At 38.7% G+C, this 24,000-nt stretch overlaps 1 protein-coding gene across 1 annotated transcript in view; it reads right to left on the minus strand.

The window, feature by feature from the left end:
* The window catches only part of LOC136829825 (protein O-mannosyl-transferase tmtc2-like), a 93,148-nt gene that overhangs the window by 49,086 nt on the left and 20,062 nt on the right, over nucleotides 1–24,000 (minus strand). Inside the window, exon 2 of the mRNA XM_067088778.1 lies at nucleotides 16,500–17,307. Coding sequence (XP_066944879.1) covers nucleotides 16,500–16,906 — 407 coding nt within the window. The 5' untranslated portion in view covers nucleotides 16,907–17,307. The remainder of the gene's footprint in view (nucleotides 1–16,499; nucleotides 17,308–24,000) is intronic.

Below are 24,000 nucleotides of genomic sequence, written 5' to 3' on the forward strand. Positions count from 1 at the left end.
CCTGTTATAGATACTGGAACAGATTTAACCCTCGATGTTGTGACGCCATTTTGACGTACAGTTTGACAGAATATAACGTCAAAATTCGCTTGATTTTGACGCAATTGCAGACTTTTGTTTTCGCTATAAAGTTGTAGACGTAATTAGACGGGTTTAGACTGCTTTTAGACGGGTTTCCGGTCGTAGATGCTAAACTAGATTTGACCCTTGATGCTGTGACGCCATTCTGACGTACAATTTGACAGAATGAACTATAAAATTCACTTGATTTTTTACGTAAAGGAGGACATTACTTTCTCCCTAAAAGCCGCTGTTTTATTTTTTTTATGCTACATTCTAGCCTGTTTAGGCTGAGTAGGCTATATGCCAGCACGAGAGAGAGAGAGTGAGAGAGAGAGAGAGAGAGAGAGAGAGAGGTCAATAACGAAACTGCAACTAAAAATATTTCTTTTATATGTAAACATCGTAATGTCTATGACAATAGTGAAAAAGTTATTTACCTCTCTCTCTCTCTCTCTCTCTCTCTCTCTCTCTCTCTCTCTCTCTCTCTCTCTCTCTCGAAAACATAGAAGGGGCGAAAAAAAAACTGAAGCCAGAGTTTGCCCAAACTCTCCCTAACTATAACTTGAGATAGGAAAGTCTGTGCCCTTCTTATTTTTTTTTTTTGTGTGTGTGTTCTTCTTCCCCCTCCCCCTTCCCTCCCCCTCCCCTCCCCTACCCCCTCCCCTTCTCAGACTTCCAGATGGTATGAGTTTAATGAGTTGTAAACTTTAATGAGTTATGAACAGAATTTTTAAGAAAGCAACCCCCTTCTCTCTCTCTCTCTCTCTCTCTCTCTCTCTCTCTCTCTCTCTCTCTCTCTCTCTCTCTCTCTCTCTCTCTCTCTTCTTCTTCTTCTTCTTCTTCTTCTTCTTCTTCTTCTTCTTCTTCTTCTCCCCCTTTTGTGAAAGTCTGTTAGGTTGGCTGTTCGTCTGTGATTGGAAGTCTGTAAGTTTTGTCTGTGTGTACATGCATATATATAGAAAGAGAGAGAGAGAGAAGGAGAGAGATATATGCCTCTCTCTCTCTCTCTCTCTCTCTCTCTCTCTCTCTCTCTCTCTCTCTCTCTCTCTCTCTGTCAAATCTCACAACGGTTAATCCCAGGGTAGACATGAAAATAGAGAGAGAGAGAGAGAGAGAGAGAGAGAAAGAAAAATTCTTATCTTCTCTCTCTCTCTCTCTCTCTCTCTCTCTCTCTCTCTCTCTCTCTCTCTCTGTCAAATCTTAAGTCAGTTAATCCCAGGGTAGACAGATGAAAATAGAGAGAGAGAGAGAGAGAGAGAGAGAGAGAGAGAGAGAGAGAGAGAGAGAGAAATAACGCAAAACTTGACGTGACATCCTTTCAGCTTCCTATCATAGCATATGAAACCCAAATTCTCACTGACCAAAAGTAAGAAGAAATAGATGATAAACAAAGTTAGTCTCATTGTGGTTCCTGTTTTAGGTGACAATACAAAAACAAGTAAAAATTGCGCCGAAGTGTCTTCGGCGCAATCGAGTTTTCTGTACAGCGTATAATCGAGGCCACCGAAAATTGATCTATCTTTCGGTGGTCTCGGTATAATGTTGCATGAGCCGTGACCCAAGAAGCTTTAACCACTGTGGTGGCCTATCTTATATCGTTGCCAGAAGCATGATTATGGCTAAATTTAACCTTAAATAAAATAAAAACTACTGAGGCTAGATCGCTGCAATTTAGTATGTCAGATGATTGGAGGGTGAATGATCAACATACCAATTTGCAGCCCTCTAGCCTCAGTAGTTTTTAAGCGCTGAGGGCGGACAGGAAAAGTGCGGACTTGCAGAAAACTTAAAAAGAAAAAAAAAACTTCTTCCCCCAACTTTACTCTAAACTGCAAGCGCGGGAAATGGTCCCTGACGTTTCCCAGGAACGTTTTAATTTTCTTTTTATTTTTCCTATTTCAAACGTTTTATGTTTTCTCTTTTTGTTAAATCACGAGTTCCGTGCCGCGTCGTCATTATGGTGACGTTTGGCAACCCTGCTTGTGTTGCCAGCGATATTGACAAGTGTTTGATGTATATTTAAATTTTCTGGTTCCTTGTCCCGTTACTTTTAAAAATTTATTATTATTATTATTATTATTATTATTATTATTATTATTATTATTATTATTATTATTTCCCATTACCTTCCGTTCATTCTTTCAAATGAATGCCATAATATTCTTTTTTGTTTTTTGAAGCTTGAATTTCAAGTCAATGGCCCCTTTTGTGGGCTTGTATATGAATAGGTTTCATCTTCCGAATAATAATAATAATAATAATAATAATAATAATAATAATAATAATAATAATAATAATAATAATAATAATAATAATAATAATAAATTAGTGACCTCTTTCAGATGGACGCCATATTCTTTGAAACCTTGAATTTCGAGTCAATAATAATAATAATAATAATAATAATAATAATAATAATAATAATAATAATAAATTAGTGACCTCTTTCAGATGAACACCATATTCCTTGAAACCTTGAATTTCGAGTCAATAATAATAATAATAATAATAATAATAATAATAATAATAATAATAATAATAATAATAATAATAATATTGATATTATAATATTAATAATAAAAGGAAAGCTTTTCCCTAAAAAGAATATTATGGCGAAGTGTTACGGCTCTTTGATGACCCCCAAAAAAACCACACAGAACAGACGTCAGTAACGCTGTTACGTCACACACACACACAACAGTGTCTCCCCCCCACCTCCCCCTTCCCCCTTCTCTCGCTTTTTCGGCGGCACCATCCCCCCCATTTTATTTTTGGCCATAAAGAAACGGTTATGCCACAATGATGCTTCATTTTCTGAAGAGTTACTGCCTTCTTGGGGGGTTCGTAAACCCGACGGGAACAATGTTGCCTAAGTCGTAAAGAAAAGCCCCGTCTCGTTCGGCATAGGGCTGCCATAAGCCGTTCGCTCGTTCGGCACTGTTTGGCCGAACGGCGGGATTGAATGCTCTCCCCGTCGTCCGGTTGGACCGCGTGAGATGGCTCGTGGTATTGGTGGCTCTGTTTATGATTTGTTTGATAGATTTGTTTGTTTCTGTGTGAATTTGTTTGTTTGTTTGTGAATTTCAGTGCTTCAGGAACTAGCTGGAAATTGTGCATTCATATATGCATATATGCACACACAAAAACAAATATATATATATATATATATATATATATATATATATATATATATATATATATATATATATATATATATAAACACAAACAAAGGCATCTTTTACACTACAGATACAACTTTGTCAATCTCTTTCAAGAAGACTCATCACCATAAAAAAATTAAAAATATTGAGGCAAATTGAATGAGATCACACACTCATTCATTATCATCTCCGTCTGAAATGTTTACACTAACGATTTAGAGTACGGTACAATGACTCATAATTCATTGTAACAAGCTTTCGTATCATTATTCACGAAGGAAAGGACATTTATAATCTAGTTCGGGCATATTTTGCATAATTCAGCTTCCCCCAACAGATCCTGTCTCTCCCGACCTTGTGTGAGAGAGAGAGAGAGAGAGAGAGAGAGAGAGAGAGAGAGAGATGAAGGATAGTGGGTCATTATGCTTAAATGCTGCGTCGTCTAAGTGTTGTTGTCAAAAAAAGTGGTGTTAGTAGTAATAAGAAGACTGTACCTTTGGAACAGCTCCTCACAAAATAAGCCTTATAGTAGTAGTACAATTTACCTTTTCAAACAGCTCATCAAAAAATAAGGATGAGTAGTAGTATGAGATCTATCTTTGAAACGGCTGTCCACAAAATAAGCTTTATAGTAGTAGTAAGATTAATATCTTTTAAACGGCTCCCCACAACAATAAGCTTTATAGTAGTAGTGTAATGCACATCTTTGAAACTGCCCCTCACAAAGTAAGCTTTATAGTAGTAGTAAGAGACATTTCTATGAAACGGCTCCCCACGAAATAAGCTTTGTAGTAGTAGCAGAATAAATTCGTTAAAACGGTCCCTCACATAATAAGCTTTATAGTAGTAGTAAGAGACATTTCTATGGAACGGCTCCCCACGAAATAAGCTTTGTAGTAGTAGTAGAATAAATATTGTTAAAACGGCCCCTCACAAAATAAGTTTTATAGTAGTAGTAAGGAGTAATTCTTTGAAACAGCTCCTCACAAAATAAGGTCGACGGTAGTAGCAATATGGTTTTACCTTTTGAAGCAGCTCTTCGCAAAATGAGGCTGACAGTAGTAGTAAGGAAGATCGATCTTTGAAACGGCCCCTCACAAAATAGATACGAGGAAGTTGGACTATATACTGCGGAGGAGAATCCACAACCCCCCAAAAAAACTGAAGAGAAGAAGAAAAAGTGAGGAGGGTTAGTCTCTGGGAGTAATGTATTCATTGGTTGAACCACAGACCTGGTTTTTTATCTCAAACTTTTTTACGAGGGGGGCGAGCTATTGCCAATATAGTTACTGTAGTTTTATTTGATTCAAGGGGCAAAAAAATTTTTCTTGTGTACTAGTACACAGGTATACTTTGAGCCCGTATACTTACGTACACAATAATTGCAAAGACAAATTATGAAAATAATTACGGTGTATATATGTACAGTATAAGCCTGTATGCTTGTATGCTTGCTAATTATGGTAATTACCTACTCTGAAGAGAGAGAGAGAGAGAGAGAGAGAGAGAGAGAGAGAGAGAGAGAGAGAGAGAGATTAATAAAACAACCAATGTGTAAGTAAGTAAAGATTATGTTTTATCAAAAATATAAAAAATAAGTTTAAAAACATTTTACATAAACGAAAACAAAATCCTTAAATAAGATTAAGTATCCTGAGAGAGAGAGAGAGAGAGAGAGAGAGAGAGAGAGAGAGAGAGAGACAGACAGACAGACAGACAGACAGACAGAGAAAAGGAGAGAGAGAGTAAAAAAATGAGAGAGAAACAGAGAGAGAGAGAGACAGAGACAGAGAGAGAAGGAGAGAGAGAAAGAGAGAGACAGAGACACATAAAGAGAGACAGAGACAGAGACACAGAGACAGAGAGAGAGAGAGAGAGAGAGAGAGAGAGAGAGAGAGAGAGAGAGAGAGAGAGAGAGAGCACACGAGGAATTTTCAATGAGTCGAATGTCGCCCCGGACTTCAGCAACTTCCCAAACTTTAAAATGAGTTTGGGGCTAATGGATATTACATTGGCTGATTTCGAACAGGGCCAAGATGAATGAGGGGGTGCAGGGGTGGGGGTGGGGGGGGTGGAATTTTAGAGGAGTGAATTCATTCACTAATTTATTCTCTGTTTGTTTTATGAATGATGAAGAGATCGTCAGTGTAGTGTTATGAATGTTCCTGGGAGTAGTATTGAGACTTTGTTGATATGTGTATATATATATATATATATATATATATATATATATATATATATATATATATATATATATATATATATATATATATATATATACATATACTATATATATATATATATATATATATATATATATATATATATATATATATATATATATATATATATATGTACATACATGCATATATACAGTATATATACATATATACATACATATATATATATGTATTATATATACATATTTATTTGTGTATAAGTATATACATATATACATATGTATATATATATATATATACATACGTTTATATATATATATATATATGTATACACATTCTCTCTCTCTCTCTCTCTCTCTCTCTCTCTCTCTCTCTCTCTCTCTCTCTCTCTCTCTCTCTCAATGTGAAGGAGTGAAAATGTTGAATTCCAGTTGGAATCAGGCAGAAGTGGTAGAATTCCGATGATATCAGTTCCACTGGGGTTGGAATTCCAGTTGGAATCAGACATGAGGGATGGAATTCCTGTGAAATCAGTTCCACTGGGGTTGAATTCCAGTTGGAATAAGGTAAGAGGGGTGGAATTCCAGTGAGGTCAATTCCACTAGATGTTAAATTCCAACTGGAATAGATAAGATGGGTGGAATTCCAGTGAGGTCAATTCCACCAGATGTTAAATTCCAACTGGAATATATAAGATGGTGGAATTCCATGTAGGAAAATTCAAAGAGAGTTAAATTCCAGCTCAGTTGATACTGAATTGCAGCAGTGTCAATTCCAGTGGATTCCAGGATTCCACCTGGCATGGAATCATGGAATGAGGGACGCTCCGAATTCCAGTCGGAATGGCGTAAGAGCCAGCGGGATTTCAACCGCCGCGGGGAACCCGGAATCTGGAATTCCAGCCGTCATTCGTATTCTGGAATGGTTAGTCGTTACCACTTCTTTAGCTGAACGCCTTCCAAATCTTGTCAAGGTCGGGTTTTTTTTTTGCAGTGTTTTTTTTTTTGTAGTTTTCTTGTGGTTTTTTTGTAGTTTTTTATTGTGCATGTTTATTTTATTTTATTTTATTTCTATTTTCATTTTTATACAGTTTTTCTTTTCTAATGTTTTTCCTTCTTTAATTCGTCGTTTGCATTTTGAACTATATATATATACTCGTATGTATATATATATATATATATATATATATATATATATATATATATATATAGAGAGAGAGAGAGAGAGAGAGAGAGAGAGAGAGAGAGAGAGAGAGAGAGAGAGAGAGAGAGAGAGAGAGAGAGAGGTTGAAATTACCAACAATGTGAATTGAAAAATGTAGCCCAAACTCCATCATCATCATCATAATAATAATAATAATAATAATAATAACAGAAGCTATGGAAGACCTTAAAGGGGAACGCAGGAGGCAGCGGGGGTGATAGACCCCTTCCCGGGGTAGGTTGGGGCAGGCCGGGGCGGGGGGGGGGGGCGCCGGGTTTGTACCTGGTGGGCCCACTCCCAAATTATTTAGTCACAGGAGCGAATTTTATTATAAAGCATCTTTTGGCCTCAACGCCAGATCTGTATGGAAAGATGATTTTGCTCTCTCTCTCTCTCTCTCTCTCTCTCTCTCTCTCTCTCTCTCTCTCTCTCTCTCTTATCTCTCTTTTATTTATCTGTCAGTTACTTTCTCACTCTCTCTTTCATTAATTATCTATTCGTTAGCTTCTCTCTCTCTCTCTCTCTCTCTCTCTCTCTCTCTCTCTCTCTCTCTCTCTCTCTATCCGTTAGCCTCTCTCTCTCTTATCTATTCGTTAGCTTGTTTCTCTCTTTGCCTCTCTCTCTCTCTTTCTCTCACTCTCTCTTTTATTTATCTGTCCGTTAGCTTCTCTCTCGCTCTCTCTCTCTTTCTTCATTTATCTATTCGTTAGCTTGTTTCTCTCTCTCTCTCTCTCTCTCTCTCTCTCTCTCTCTCTCTCTCTATATATATATATATATATATATATATATATATATATATATATATATATATATATATATATATATATATATATATATATATATATATATATATATATATATACTGTACATATGTACATATGTGTTAGTGTGTAGTTGTCTCTCTCTCTCTCTCTCTCTCTCTCTCTCTCTCTCTCTCTCTCTCTCTCTCTCTCTCTCCATCCTTAGTATTCCGCAGGGCAAAGGAATATTTCCAGACTCCAATTAACGACGCCGGCCATTAGGTCAGAAGCTATCAGGACAAAAAACTCATAAAGTGTTGTTGTACCATGAAACAACCTTTTCGAGCATTATGCTCTTTTTTTGTTGTTGTTGCTACAGTTGTTTTGCGTTGTCTTTGTTTTGGGGCGTTGTTGCTGCAGCTGTTTTGCCAGGGAAGGACGGTGTTTGTTGCTATTAAGTTTTTAAAACTATTAGTAAGAGATTCACTCAAGTGTTGTCTTGACTTTTGTTTTTGGGTTTTTTTTTGGTGAAATGTTTCATCTTTCACCGCCTTGGTTGAGTCCAGGGGTCCACAACAGGAGTAGGGACGTATACGTGTGTACATGAGTGGAAGGAGATTGTATGTGTGTATGTTTTTTCCACGTAAACGCACCTGCACGTACTTTAAACTCCATAAACACCCCTTCTCCCCCTTCCCAAATCTTCCGCCTACCACCCACCCACCACCACAGCGGGCCCTCCAAGCACCGAGCCTTTATCTAAAAACCCCATTTGGCCCGCCTGCTGGCGGTGGAGAAGGAGCCAAGGCAAAGCCAAAGCACCACAACCGCCTTTTTTAAAACCGAGTGGAAAAGAGACCCACCCACCCCCTCCCCTAGAACTAGATATAACAAGACAGTCAAGGCGCAGGAAGCCAGGAAGGAAAGAAAACGGCTGCACGTAAAAAGTGGAGAATGAGTGGAGAGGGGTCTCATAGAAAACGGCGGAAGTGAGTATGATAAGAGTGAGGGGATACTTCTCTGAACAGATGAGGGGGCCATAAACATGGAGAGGTTTAGGGGCGTTTAGAGGCATTTGGAGGAAGTTACAGAGACGTATAGGTATAATGTTTGGTCACACAGGCGTACAGACTTACAGACAGATGTTGGGTTGAGGAAACTCATAGAAAACGAGGAAGAGAGAGAATGACAAGAGTTGAGGGGATACTTCTCTGAACAGATGAGGGGGACATAAACATGGCGAGATTTAGAGGCGTTTGGAGGAAGTTACAGAGATATACAGGTACAAGAAGACCACGCTTGATCACAGCAGACACACAGGAAGATATTGTCTGTTGATACAACTGCGTGTGACTCACAGACTAAGAGAAACACGTTCGATCCACGAGTCCGGGGAAGAAAGGGGGCAGTGTAGTTGTTTTTATTGCATGGGTTGGCTGTTGTGGGTCTCAGTTGGAGAGAGAGAGAGAGAGAGAGAGAGAGAGAGAGAGAGAGAGAGAGAGAGAGAGAGACGCAAAGCTATTGATTACAGATCTGTCATGTAAATAAAACAAAGGTAACTCTCGCCTTAGCAAGGTAAAACCATTTATTATCTCTCTCTCTCTCTCTCTCTCTCTCTCTCTCTCTCTCTCTCTCTCTCTCTCTCTCTCTCTCTCTCTTTATAAAGTGTTTGCCCCCATCTCTCAATTCCATCGACCCATGGCCAAATATTACCCAAAATATCATATTGTGTTGAAAGTATTTGCTCAACGAAAACAAACTGGAGTAGTGACTTTAAGAGACGAGAAACCAGGAATTTATTTGCGATAGGTAAATTCAAAGTGATTCTGAGATGCAAAATTGCAATATATGTATGTATGTATGTATGTATGTATAAACATACATACATACATACATATCTATCTCCCCATCAGGAGCTCCGACAATAACCATACCACAATCATTCTCGCAACCTCTGTAGCAGCGACCAAACGACCGCATCAACCTTGCGACAAACATATTTACGACAGACCTTCCCTCCCCTCCCGACCTCTCTATATCTGTCTATAGATGACCTCATTCAATCCCTACCCTCTCCCGAGAAAAGGGAAGAGGAGGAGGAGGAGGAGGGGGGAGGGAGAGGGGGAGGCACGGGGTTTCAAAAAAAGACATAAAGCGACTCGTAAAAGCGGACGAATTGCTGGGCCATCTGAAGTCAACTTTGTCTTATAGGGTCTTTCGCCCGGGGCTATGAATGTTTGCGACCAGAGTCCAATAAAACGACACCAGGGGGAGGCTTCGTCACGCCTGGTTAAACGCGCCCGGGGGCGAGTTTTATATATATATATATGTAGAGGGTGGGCCGGCCCGCGGCCATCCAGGGGCCAAGGCTGGCCCAAGGCCGGACAAGGGCGCCGACAGCGTTCGTCTTTTGGGAGGGATCTGAGATGGGTCACTGAGATTGGAAAGCGATTTTCTTGGACAGTTTTGTTAAGATGATATGTATTCTCTCTCTCTCTCTCTCTCTCTCTCTCTCTCTCTCTCTCTCTCTCTCTCTCTCTCTCTCTTTCACTTGAGGTATGCTTTCTATTTTATAAACTAGCATCTCTCTCTCTCTCTCTCTCTCTCTCTCTCTCTCTCTCTCTCTCTCTCTCTCTCTCTCTCTCTCTCTCTCTTCGAATATACGTATCTCTACATAAGACTTAGTGAACACATTTGCTCTCTCTCTCTCTCTCTCTCTCTCCTCGAATATACATATCTCTGCATAAGAAATATTGCCCCATATACTCTCTCTCTCTCTCTCTCTCTCTCTCTCTCTCTCTCTCTCTCTCTCTCTCCCAAACATACATAACTCTGCATAAGAAATATTACCACATACATACAGACTCTCTCTCTCTCTCTCTCTCTCTCTCTCTCTCTCTCTCTCTCTCTCTCTCTCTCTCTCACACACACACACACATACACACACACACACATGCGCTCCTTCTTTCGGGCCACTCTTGTACATACTCTCGCGTCGACGCGCCTGCGCGCACCGAAGGACATTTTTATGGCCATATTACGACCTAGTAAACTGGATGATGGCGACCATCCGAGCACCATATCGTGGATTCTAATTTGCTGAGGACAGACGGAACTGTCACGACAGATAAGGAGAGAGAGAGAGAGAGAGAGAGAGGCGGGGGGGAGGGATGCGGGTGACTAGGGCTTGGGGCGGGGAGGGAAAGGGGTCAGGGAAAGTTAGAGAGAGAGAGAGAGAGAGAGAGAGAGCATATGTATGCAATAATATGCCTTATGCAGAGATACATAATATATTCGAAGAGAGAGAGAGAGAGAGAGAGAGTACGTACGTAGTAATATTATTTATACAGAGATATTGAGAGAGAGAGAGAGAGAGAGAGAGAGAGAGAGAGAGAGAGAGAGAGAGAGAGAGAGAGAGAGACCATATACTTGCTGCAATACTCCCTATGCAGAGACGTATTTTTGAAGAGAGAGAGAGAGAGAGAGAGAGAGAGAGAGAGAGAGAATTACAATGCATTTCTTCCATACACGCACACAGATGTTCAATTTTGAGCTAGAGGCTCAAGCCTTTCTTCTGTGCTGGCATAAGGCCAGCTCAAATGCATTGCTTTCCTTCCCAAATCTAGAATCTTTCATACAATCGAATTTTAGAAAGTGAAAGTTTCTGCTTTCTTCTGTCACCACCTGAGGGGGAAAGTCCGTTGACTTTCTTCGATCAGCTAATCAAATTTATAAAATATAATCTGATTATAATGAATTCAGAAAATACATAAAAGAACTATGTTGTTTCATATATGTAAAGTCTGTATCAGTGGAAAAATGGGTTTTTTATTGTGTTTTCATCAAAAAACCCTTATTTGCTTTCTACTAGAGTTTTAAAAAATCATAATAATAATGAAAATAATGAGCTGTTTACCTCTCTGGAAACATATAGCAACTCTACCATCTTTGGGGCGTGGTCTTTATCCTGACTTTAATTGAAACACTTGAAGTCTCTGTCAGACAAAAAAATTTTCATGTGTTTTCACCAAAAAAAAGGGTCATTTTCATTCTAATGAAAGATAATGAGCTATTTACCTCTCTGGAAACACATGGCAACCCAACTATCGTGGGGGCGTGGCCTGTATCCTAACTTTAATTAAAACACTCAAAAGCCACTTTACCATCAAGAGTGGCCCCCAAAAAACCCACATTCTACGCAGCAAAAGAGACCCTTAATCCCCAAGCCGACTCTTTTAACTCAAAGAGGAACCGGTGGCTCCAAAAATAGAACCGCAAGTAACAGAAATCACTGCTCTGTTGCACTTGCAAGTCAATGGGGGAGCCGGAATGCAGTTGACCAAAGAGAAAAATGCAATTTCTGGAGCCACTGGTGATTGACACACGAGATTCTCCTTGATGCAGTGAAGTCTGCATTGTTCAAGAATGAATGATAGATTTTAAAATAGTTTTCTGCGATTTCAGAAGGTAGTAAGCCACCGTGTTCTTAAAAATGTGCGTAGCATTATTTTCTCTATTTTCAATCGTAGTTTCTTTTTTGCAGTGTTCATAATATGTATGCATATATATATATATATATATATATATATATATATATATATATATATATATATATATATATATATATATATATATATATATATACATAAGAGAGAGAGAGAGAGAGACAGAGACCAAAAGAGAAGGAGAGAGGGACTCCAGTATAGAGCTTTGACTTAGGAGAGAGAGAGAGAGAGAGAGAGAGAGAGAGAGAGAGAGAGAGAGAGAGAGAGAGAGACTCATCTTTAATTCTGCAAAGATTCAAATATCTAAAAACAAGAGAAAAAAATATGCACCAACAGTATGAGCAATAGAAGACCTCTGTAACTTGAGAAATTCTGCAGCTGGGCGCATTTACTGCATATTGGCGCTGCTGTCCAGCAAATCTCGTATCTCTCTCGGCAGGAAAAGAGGATCAGAGGTCAATTGTAATGACCTCCAGGTCATCCTTGGTCAAGGTGGACGTGCAGATTGCAAAAGGCAGCTCCGTTACGTTGTAGATGACTGTAGAAGACTTTTTCTAGATTATTTAGTGATCATTCAGTCAAAGGATAAGGGGCCTTTCCTCGTAAGGAAAATTGCAGTTGTGGATGTGATGTGTCCAGAAAAGGCTTCAGAATCTGTCTTGGCAGAAGTTAAAGCAGCCTCAGTCATTAGGGCATCCTAATTTATCTGGCCTTTGAAGGAGAATGTCCCACTTAATTGGGAGAAGATAGCCCACGGTAGAGGATGCGACAGGTTTGCAGAAAGTGGTTCAAATATCTCTTGGCAGAAGTAATAGCAACCTCAGTCATTAGGGCATCTTAATTCATCTAGCCTTTGAAGGAGAATGTCCCACTTAATTTGGGTTGAGATAGCCCACGGTAGTTACCAGTCATCATGGATGTTGTTTGGGCTTCTGTGACGGAAGGCATTTGTGAGAGAGCCACTGATCTGGAAGGACAAACAAGCTGTGTGTACACCATGAAGAGTAATGATCAACTGAACCATTCATAGCCTCTTATACGCTTTTAACCCACAACTCCTGTAATGGGAATTCCATGAAATCTTCTTCTGCCCAAAATACTGACCAGAAACGCGGGGTGAAAGGAACGACCATAATTCTAGCAGGTATCTGATCCTTGCCCCCCCCCCCAAAACCTGCCTCCATTCTTGAAAAAGAATAAATGGTTCCAGAACTGAAATAAAATTCCCTTCTTTTTCTGTTTCTCACCAGATGAATGTTACAGGAAGCTTTTGTTCCGTTCTACGCCATCTTCAAGATTCACCTTTTGCTAAGAAACCCTCTCTCTCTCTCTCTCTCTCTCTCTCTCTCTCTCTCTCTCTCTCTCTCTCTCTCTCTCTCTCTCTCTCTAACGATCGTTACGCCTTGCCAAACAGCCCCTTTTTGGTACCTAAAACGTCTGGGGTCATTAAAACCTCAGCCGACTCCCCCAAAATTCTTTTGTGGACCTTGAAATGTGGATGGCTTCTGGGCGCGAATTATTTTCCCGAGGGTTTGCTTGCATTTTCTATATAGAAGGGGGCGACTATCCCTAAATTTTGTGCTTGTGAGAGCGTAGGCGAGATTTCAGTCAAGATGGGGGTTTGGGGGAACTATATATTTTATCTTAGCTTAAATCTTATTATCATTCATCATTTATTTTAGACTAATTTGCTGAATGTGCAAAATGTATCTTCAAATGTACTGAATGTACACAAATGTACCTTCTAATGTGCTGAACGTACACAAATTTCACTAGCAGATGTGTTGAATGTACATAAATGTACACTCAGCATCCTGATAACTTTCATTTCTTAAAATATTGTTTAATTATTTTTTATATTTAAATACAAATCATAAACTGTTGTTCTAATCTAATAATATCAGTTATTTTTACTATTATTATTTTCTTAATTTAATTTTTATACTTTAAAGTTAGCTATTCATTATCCCTTTTATTCAAAGCGAGTTCATACACTAGTGGTTGGTGTTATTCGATGTGATTATTCACTGAGTTTTTTTATAGTATAGATTACACTCATTATTTTTTGAATAATAATAATAATAATGATAACTTATTATTGTAATTATAATTTTAATAATGGTAATGTATTTACGTTCTCTGTTGTGGTAGGTACGACGGATTGATATAATCCAGTTCTCTCTCTCTCTCTCTCTCTCTCTCTCTCTCTCTCTCTCTCTCTCTCTCTCTCTCTCTCTCTCTCTCTCCCTTTTCAAAAAGGGGAGTGAAACCGACTGCTGACAAATTGTAATTGTTGGGCTCTCTCTCCCTCTCTCTCTATTTAGAACAACTCCATGTAAAGTGTACTCACTCCACCCCACTCTCTCTCTCTCTCTCTCTCTCTCTCTCTCTCTCTCTCTCTCTCTCTCTCTCCCCCTTCAAAAAGGGGGGTGAAACCGATTGACAGATTGCAGTTGTCAAGCTCTCTCTCTCTTTCATCAAGTGAACTCCACGCAAAGTGTACACACTCCCCCCCACTCTCTCTCTCTCTCTCTCTTATGCTGAATGATTGTAAGGCATTTCTATATTCATTTGTGCTATCTCTCATCTTCTCTAATTATTGTCTTTGCACTCTCTCTCTCTCTCTCTCTCTCTCTCTCTCTCTCTCTCTCTCTCTCTCTCTCAATATATATTTTCATACTGAATGACGGTAAAGCATTTTTATATTTCTCTGTCCCATCTTTCCCTTTTATCTCTCAATATCTCTGCATACTCTCTCTCTCTCTCTCTCTCTCTCTCTCTCTCTCTCTCTCTCTCTCTCTCTCTCTCTCTCTCTCTCTCCCTTTTGTTATGGCTACACCCTCCCCAAACACGTTCCCCCATCGCAAAACCAATAATGGAATTAGAAACGCTTTTCACCCTGACTCCCCTACGACCGACCAAATGGCCCACTCAAAACCATATGGCTCTTCATACACGCGCGCTGCACACGCATATGTACATGCATACGCACATACATACATATATACATATATACATACATACATTTATATACATACATAAGTGTACGTTGGTATATATATATATTTATATATATACACATATATATACATATATACATATATATATGCATATAAAAAGAGAGAGAGAGAGAGAGAGAGAGAGAGAGAGAGAGAGAGAGAGAGAGAGAATACAAAGACAATATTGATAGAGAACGAGAGATAACACAAACCAATATAAAAATGTCCTACAACCATGCATCATAAAAACATAATACTGAGAGAGAGAGAGAGAGAGAGAGAGAGAGAGAGAGAGAGAGAGAGAGAGAGAGAGAGAGAGAGAGAAATGTAAATCTAACTAGATTTATATCCTGTCTCCCAGGGGCAACTCCGCAGTTTTGTCGCATTGTTGGACATGACAGCCAAAAGTACATCGCCTTTCTTTTGGTCTTAAAAACTATTATTATTATTATTATTATTATTATTATTATTATTATTATTATTATTATTATTATTATTTCAGTAATGTAAGTTCAGTATTATTTTAAGCTTGAAGACGTGTTATTATTATTATTATTATCATTATTATTATTATTATTATTATTATTATTATTATTATTATTATTATTATTATTATTATTTCAATATAATTTCAGTATTATTTTAAGCTTGAAGATGTATTATTATTATTATTATTATTATTATTATTATTATTATTATTATTATTATTATTTCAATATAATTTCAGCATTATTTTAAGCTTGAAGATGTATTATTATTATTATTATTATTATTATTATTATTATTATTATTATTATTGTTTCAATATAATTTCAGTATTATTTTAAGCTTGAAGATGTATTATTATTATTATTATTATTATTATTATTATTATTATTATTATTATTATTATTATTATTATTATTATTATTATTATTATCATGATCGTAAAAATGGAAAGATTATTTTGTACAGGTCAATATTGATATCAGTAATTTTATTAAACATTTTGATAAAAATATGGAAAACCTTTATAATACTTTTTCGTTTTGCAGCAGTTTAAAAAATATTCCATTTTCCCTTTTTCTTTAATAATGAAAAATATAAACCTTTGGACAACGTTAAAAGCAATTACTGGTTTGGGAGAGTTACAGTAAAATTAAACAAATACATTTTTTTTTAAATTGCACAGGCGGGCAGTATACGTTTTGAGTTTCAGAATATGAAATATGTATTTTAAGGAATTATACATACATACATACATACACTCAGCATTTGTATATATATATATATATATATATATATATATATATATATATATATATATATATATATATATATATATATATATATATTTTTGTATATTATATATAAAACCATTTAATGTGCCTACACAGAAGACTCATCAAAGTTCACCAACACCCTACACATACACACTGTGCCACTCACCTCTTATCTTGCCCTCAGCCTCAAACCCTCCAAATCCTTCACAGACACGCACACACACTGTGCCACTCACCTCTTATCTTGCACTCTCTCTCAGTCTCCCAAACTAGTCACATCACTCAGTCAACAAGCACTTCCTCCAGTTGAGAAAAAACATACAAGACAAACGGCCTAATCCAAGCGGAAACAAAGAAACAAAAGACAAAAGACTTCCGCAACTCACTGGTCATCGTAGACGAATCCAGCGTGGAGAGTGTTGAGGTAGAGCACTATAGCCAGAAGGGTAGGCAGCCCGTACAAGACGCCGTTCGTCAGCCTGAAGGAGGGTTTCTCATCCCCTCCACCTCTGTCGTTCTTGGTTCTGGCAGCACCGTTACCGCTGGTTCGTCCCTCCGCCGCTTGATGGTGCTGGTGGTGTTGATGCCTGAATACCCTGCTGGAAGGTGAGGGCGAAGGCTGGTGGTGGCAATGGTGGTACGACCTGGACGAGCTCACGCAGGAGGAAGAGGTTGCCGGAGGCGCGCGGAACGTCTGAGACGAGCAGGAGGAAGGGGAAACACTCGAAGAATGGTAGCAGCACTTGCCGGAGGAGGTAGCGGCGGCGGCGGACAGTCTCTTCACGGCTCTCATCTTCCCTTGGCCTGAAAAACTCCCACGGGATGCGGACCACTGGAGCTCACAACAGCAGGGAAGAAGAAGAAGAAGAAGAGGGAGAAGAAGAATAACAACATGTTCCACCAGGAGCCGCTGTACCTGCCGCTGTCGTCTGCTTCAGAGTCGCCGCCACGGTCACCTCCCTCCTCATCGTCGTCGTCTTCTTCTTCTTCTTTAGCTACTCTAACGCTCTCTCTCTCCAGCGGCTCCATTGGCTGTTGCCTTATCCCTCATTTAGGAGCTTTGGGCCAAGTCAGAGAGCAGACTACAACAACAGACGCTTGTGTCGGAGACTCTGGGAGACTTCCATGATGGATCGTTCACACAGTTCACTGCGATGGTGAGTCCTGGAGCTTTTCTGAATTCACTACAACTACCTGGAAGGAGAAAAACAGAGCAATGTCATAGACTGATGATGATGGGAAACAAGATTCTCTTGGTTCCCTAATTTTTAAGAGCTGCACAGTTGTGCCAGTGTCTATTCTACTGATTTATACAACTCTTCACCAACATACATGAGGCATCAGAGCTCTCTGGAAGGAGAAGAACAGAGCAATGTCTTACCCTGATGATAATGAGAAACAAGATTCTCTAGCTATCCTATTTTCTAACAGCTACGTAGTTGTACCTGTGTCTATTTAACTGATTTATACAGCTCTTCAACAACATACATGAGGTATCATAGTTTTCTTTGTCTTAGGAAAGGAACTAAAACATAAAACTTGTCCTAAACCCAGTTACTGTAGCTCAAAGTGGAACAAATGTCTTGTGTCCATTGCTAAGTCAATTAAAACAGAATCATAAATCTGCAAAATTTTCAAAATTGAGATATGCCACCTATTGGGGTCGTGAAACACTAATACACAAGTTACTGCAGTTTCAGAATGATTCTTCAGTGTTTGATTTAGGGGTCCCATTTGCAGTATCTGCAAAATCAGTAGTAAGGCAAGGGAAAACTGCAGTATCTACCATTTTTCTCAGATTTGTATTTTTGCAGATAATGTAGTCTTCCATTTTAAGGCAGCATGGTAGGTTAGGTTAGGTTAGATTAGGTTAAGCCACTCATTGGACCTAGAGTAGGTTAGGTCAGGCCACGTGTAGGACCAAGTGCTATTGTTGATTAAAGTCTGTCAACCCAGTGTAAAATATTTGACCTTATATTGGGCCCAGTTACATCATTCTTGATAATCAAAAGGTTGTAACCCCTGCTGCATGTTACCTAAGGTTAGCCTGGTGCAAACTACTTTGGATTGTAGCAAATTACTTAATGTTAGCAACACTGCAGCCTTATTGTTGAACCTTACGACTAACATTCTTCACCCCTTTCATTCGTTTCCAAAAATAACCAATAAAGGGATGTGGACAGCTCAGAAAAATAGTAAGTTTGTAGAAGTTTTAAATGCTAGAAACCTTTAAGATTAAATGCTGATCATATGAACAGTATTTTGAGGACGATCAGCCGAACGGAACTTAATCAGGCCCCAAATATTCTTCACCTGTGAGATATCCAGAAATTTTAAGGCGAGAGAGAGAGACAGAGAGAGAGAGAGAGGGCGTTTAGATGCAGATAGTTACATAGATACAAATGTAAAGAGAGAGAGAGAGAGAAAGCGAGAGAGAGACGGGGGTTTAGATGCAGATCGTCACATGGATAGATACAAATTTAAAGAGAGAGAGAGAGAGAGAGAGAGAGAGAGAGAGAGAGAGAGAGAGGGACAGCGAGAAAGAGAGAGAGAGAGAGAGAGAGAGAGAGATGATTATGTGTAGATATTTACAAGGATAGATACAAATTTAAAGAGAGAGGGAGATTATATGTATTTATATTTTAAAGAGAGATGGCTAGAGTAGAAATTTAAGAGAGAGAGAGAGAGAGAGAGAGGGCGGTTTAGATGTAAATAGTTAAATATACTCGTATATATATATATATATATATATATATATATATATATATATATATATATATATATATATATATATATATATATATATATATATATATATATATATATATATATATATATATAAGTTAAAAGTTAAAGAGAGAGAGAGAGAGAGAGAGAGAGAGAGAGTCCTCCTCGTTTCCAAAACAGGACCAAAAGTTACGCAGGAATTTTAAAACCATAAGGCTTAAAAACTTCGGTGTTTTCTTTCTCCAGACGCCGAACGTGTGACGATTGGTGGAAAACTTCCACCTCCTAGGCCTACAGGCTTTCCTGGGAATCGTGTTTTTTTGTGTACCCGAATGGAAATTCCTTTTTTAAAGGGAATGCGAGTAAGAACCAAAGGGAATTTCACAATGAAAAGACGCTGGTTTCATTATGAAATGAGAATTTCATTTTAGATAGAATTCTGGTGGGAATCAAAGGGAATTTTACAATGAAATGGGAATTTAATTTCAAAGGGAATTCCAGTGAGAATCAAGGGAATTTCACAATGAAAAGACGCTGGTTTCATTCTGAAATGAGAATTTCATTTTAAGTAGAATTCCAGTGAGAATCAATGGGAATTTGACGTTTAAAAAACGCTGGTTTCATTCTGAAATGAGGATTTCATTTCAAAGAGAATTCTTTAATATTAATATATACAGTATATAATATGAGAATTTTTTTCTTGCCTAAATAAAATATTGCTATGCTTCAATCAAACATGCACACACATATGTATATGTATATGTGTGTATATATATATATGTAATATATGTGTATATATATAATATATATATATATATATATATATATATATATATGTGTGTGTATATATATATATATATATATATATATATATATATATATATATATATATATATATATATATATATATATATATATTATAGATAATCTTAAACAAAACACATTTGACAAAACACCATATATTGTCTTTCGAGAGAAAATAAAACAAAAGAAAAGCTGTTGACAGCAGCTATTTATTCTTTGTTCATCGAAACAAAAAAAATAAGGCTTCGATATCGTTCCCTTGTTTATTGCAAAAAAACAAAAATAAAAAACAGAAGACGTAGATTGCCTAATAAAAAATTAAAAAACAGAAAACGTAGACTGCCTAAGAAAAGAACAGATATAGGTTGCCTAAGAAAAAAAACAGAAAACATAGATTGCCTACAGTAAGAAAAAATGTAGATTGCCTAAAAAACAGAAAACGTAGATTGCCTAAGAAAAAACAGATGTAGATTGCCTAAGGAAAAAAAAAAAGAAAACGTAGATTGCCTAAGAAAAAATGTAGATTACCTAAAAAACAGAAAACGTAGATTGCCTAAGGAAAAAAACAGAAAACGTAGATTGCCTAAGAAATAAATAAAAAAAGGAGACGTAGATTGCCTAAGAAAAAAAATAAAAAAAAAACAGAACACGTGGATTGCCTAAGAAGAAAAAGAGAATACAGTCTTTCGAGAGAGAGAGAGAGAGAGAAAAAAATTTAATTGAAAAAGAAAATGGCCAATTCTGTATAGATCGAAGATTTTTATCTTTTATTTATTCACTTTTTTTTTTTTTTTTGCTCAATGCTTCTTCTGGATAAGGAAAGAGGAAATGGATTCCTTTTGTAAGTTTTTTATTTATTCGTAGTTTTTTATTTCTTTTTCAATTTAGAGGAATGAGGAGGTCAGATGGTTCAGGATGTAGGCTATGTTTGTGTGTATGTGTGTATGTATGTGTGTTTATGTATATATATGTATATGTATACAGTATATATATATATATATATATATATATATATATATGTATATATATATATATATATATATATATATATATATATATATATATACAGTATATATTTATATGTATATGTATATATATATGTGTTTGTGTGTTTGTCTGTGTGTGAGAGAGAGAGAGAGAAAGAGAGAGAGAGACCCCAAAAACAAACACGCCCACACACAAAATATAAACAGCCATTACCAAGCCAAAATAAACACGTACAAATAAGCAAGAAAAACACACAAAGTGCGTATTTAACTGAATGAATATATACGTACGTCCATACACACACATACACACACACATACACACGCGCGCGCGCGTGCGCGACCTTTTACTCGACGATAAAGAATATTCCCATCAATCATAAGGCGTAAGATGAACGTGAAAAATCAGGAAGGCTGAGATATATGACACCCTGGGTATTAAGGGGAGAGAGAGAGAGAGAGAGAGAGAGAGAGAGAGAGAGAGAGAGAAAGAGAGAGATTGTGGGTTAGGTAGGAGGGTGTGGACGGGAGAGAGAGAGAGAGAGAGAGAGAGAGAGAGAGAGAGAAGGCATGGTAGGAGGGTGTGAAAGGAAGAGAGAGAGAGAGAGAGAGAGAGAGAGAGAGAGAGAGGTTTAAGGGCATGAAAAGAAGGGAAGAATGGAGAGAGAGAGAGAGAGAGAGAGAGAGAGAGAGAGACAGAGACAGAGAGAGAGAAAGAGAGAGAGACAGAGACAGAGAGAGAGAAAGAGAGAGAGGAATAAGGTAGAAGGGTGTGAAAAGAAGAGGAGAGAGAGAGGGGGGGCCATGTTAGAAGGGTGTTAAAGAGAGAGAGAGAGAGAGAGAGAGAGAGAGAGAGAGAGAGAGAGAGAAAAAAAAAATAAAGGCGCGAAAGGAAGAAAAGAGGGGAGAGGGAAAGGCAGGGAGAAGCAAATTTTGTTGGATTATTGCTCTGACATTCTCTCTCTCTCTCTCTCTCTCTCTCTCTCTCTCTCTCTCTCTCTCTCTCTCACCGTGGAACTAGACGTGATCAATGCGACTAACTTCCGTAATCTTAGGGCAATTAACCCGGACATTTTTTCCGTCGAGGCAGAAGCTGGATCTCTCTCTCTCTCTCTCTCTCTCTCTCTCTCTCTCTCTCTCTCTCTCTCTCTCCTTTTAGACGGTTGCTGCTACTGTCAGTTCTCCGAGAGATGCAAAATTAGACAGAAGTTTCCGTCAACTTAGTACAGAATCTTGAAGCCAATTTGCGTCACAATAAACATCTAGATAACTTAAAAAAAAAAAAAAAAAAAAAAAACATTATTAGACGGAAAAGAACAGATCAGACAGACGTCGTATAAAGAGACCCGAGGCGCGGAGGTAGACGGAAAGAGACGGGAATGACGGAGAACGTATTGACATAATCTTGAGAGCTAGAAACCTGTGGACGGAAGTCCTTGACAAAAGGACAGTCGTTCTTGAAAAACCAGGATAATAAGTGATGGGACAGGGAAGCAGTTTGACAGAAATGCCTGTCCAAAGATGCAGCCTGTCTAAAAAAAAACTCTTCTGTCCCCCCAAAAAAATTAGAAATATCCTCAACTTGAAGAAGAGTGCCCATGAGAAATTGACAGTAATTCTGGAAAACCAGGATAATAAATGACTGGGCAGGAATGCATCTTGACAGAAATGCCTGTCCAGTGATGCAGCCTGTCTCAAAAAACTCCTGTCCCCAAAAAGACAGGAGAAATAGAGGAAAAACCTATCTTGAAAAAAAGTGCCCATGAGAAATTAACAGTAATTCTCGAAAAAGAAGAATGATAAGTGACCAGACAGGAATGTAAGTTGACAGAAATGCCTGTCCAAAGATGCAGCCTGTCTAAAAAAAAAAAAAACCCTACTGTCCTTTTAACAGGAGAAATAAAGGAACAGGAGACACGAACAGGCGTAGTGGGGGAGCCGTTGTAGCTAAGAAGACATTCAGTAAGAATACCTCTCCTTTAAAACGCTTGGAACAGCTATCGGCTTCAGCAGCGTCAGGATTTGGGGAACAGCAGAAACAGCACAGAAAGAGAGAGAGAGGGAGCGCGCGCGCGTGTGTGCAGCACCTTCCCGTGGCATTGTTGCTGGTTGTGGGTATCCCCTTACCCACCAGGGACGCCCCTAGGCTTCAGGGAATGCCCTAAGGAACGGATATTTTTCGTATCCCTGGTGACATCTTAACCAGTTCCCTCAGAGTCTTGTCAGCAAACTGCAGAGAGAGTGTGTTTGTGTGTGTGTATGTACGTGTGTCCAGCTCTTTCCCGGGGCACTGTTGCTGGTTGCTGGGTATCCCCTTATCCCGTCAGGGACGCCCCTTGCCCTCAGGGGATGCCATAAGGGACGGATACCCTTGAAAACCCTAATGCCATCTTGACAAAATTCTCCTGAACCTTTTCAACAAACAGCAGAGAGAGAGAGGAAGAGCGTGTGCGTTTGTGTGTGTTTGTGTATGTGCAAGACTTTCCTGCGGCATTGCTGCTGGTTGTTGGTATCCCCTTACCCACCAGGGACGCCCCTTACCCCCCGGGAATGCCCCCAGGGGCTGGATACCCTGAATATCCCAAATTACATCTTCGCCAATATTTCCAGCGCCCCGTCCGCAAACACCTCATACGATTACCTTTATCTATGGATACCCTTTGGGTATCCCCGCCCAAACCCACAACAAAGGGCATCCCTCGCGCCCCCTAAAGTCATCTCTTGTATACCCCACGCGCGTGCCCAGACTAAATCATCGCGACGGACCCCAGAACTATCAAATCCAAAACCAGTCTTCGGTAACAGGTCTCCTCCTTCAATCTTCCTCCTCCCTCCCCAATCTTCCTCGCCTTTCTTACGCGCGTGCGCGCGCCCATTGAATAACCCAGAACCCCTTTCCCCTCCTCTACTGTGTTCCTCCATTGTCGCCCGGCCTCTCATGAATGTCCCTCTATTGTCCCTCTATTGTCGTCTCTGCTTCTATATCTCGTATCTCCTCCTTTCAGCATTCGGGCGTTTATTGAAATTCTCCGCTCCTCTCTCTGGGAAGGGGCGGGATGGGGCACCTTTTTTTATGGGGCATTTTTTTATGGGGTATTTTTTCCCCCCTCCGAGAGGAAAGACATTTTCGAATTTAAGGACATTTTTGGATGTTTGTTTTACGATTTTCTTTTTTTTTTTAGTTTTCTGTAAAAGAAAACTATTCATATGGTTTTGTCTGTACGTCCGCACTTTTTCTGTCCGCACTTTTTTTCTGTCCGCCCGCAGATCTTAAAGACTACTGCGGCTAGAGGGCTGCAAATCTGTACGTTGATCATCCACCCTCCAGTCATCAAACGTACCAAATTGCAGCCCTCTAACCTCAGTAGTT

Source organism: Macrobrachium rosenbergii, chromosome 45, assembly GCF_040412425.1.
Source record: "Macrobrachium rosenbergii isolate ZJJX-2024 chromosome 45, ASM4041242v1, whole genome shotgun sequence".
NCBI lineage: Eukaryota > Metazoa > Arthropoda > Malacostraca > Decapoda > Palaemonidae > Macrobrachium > Macrobrachium rosenbergii.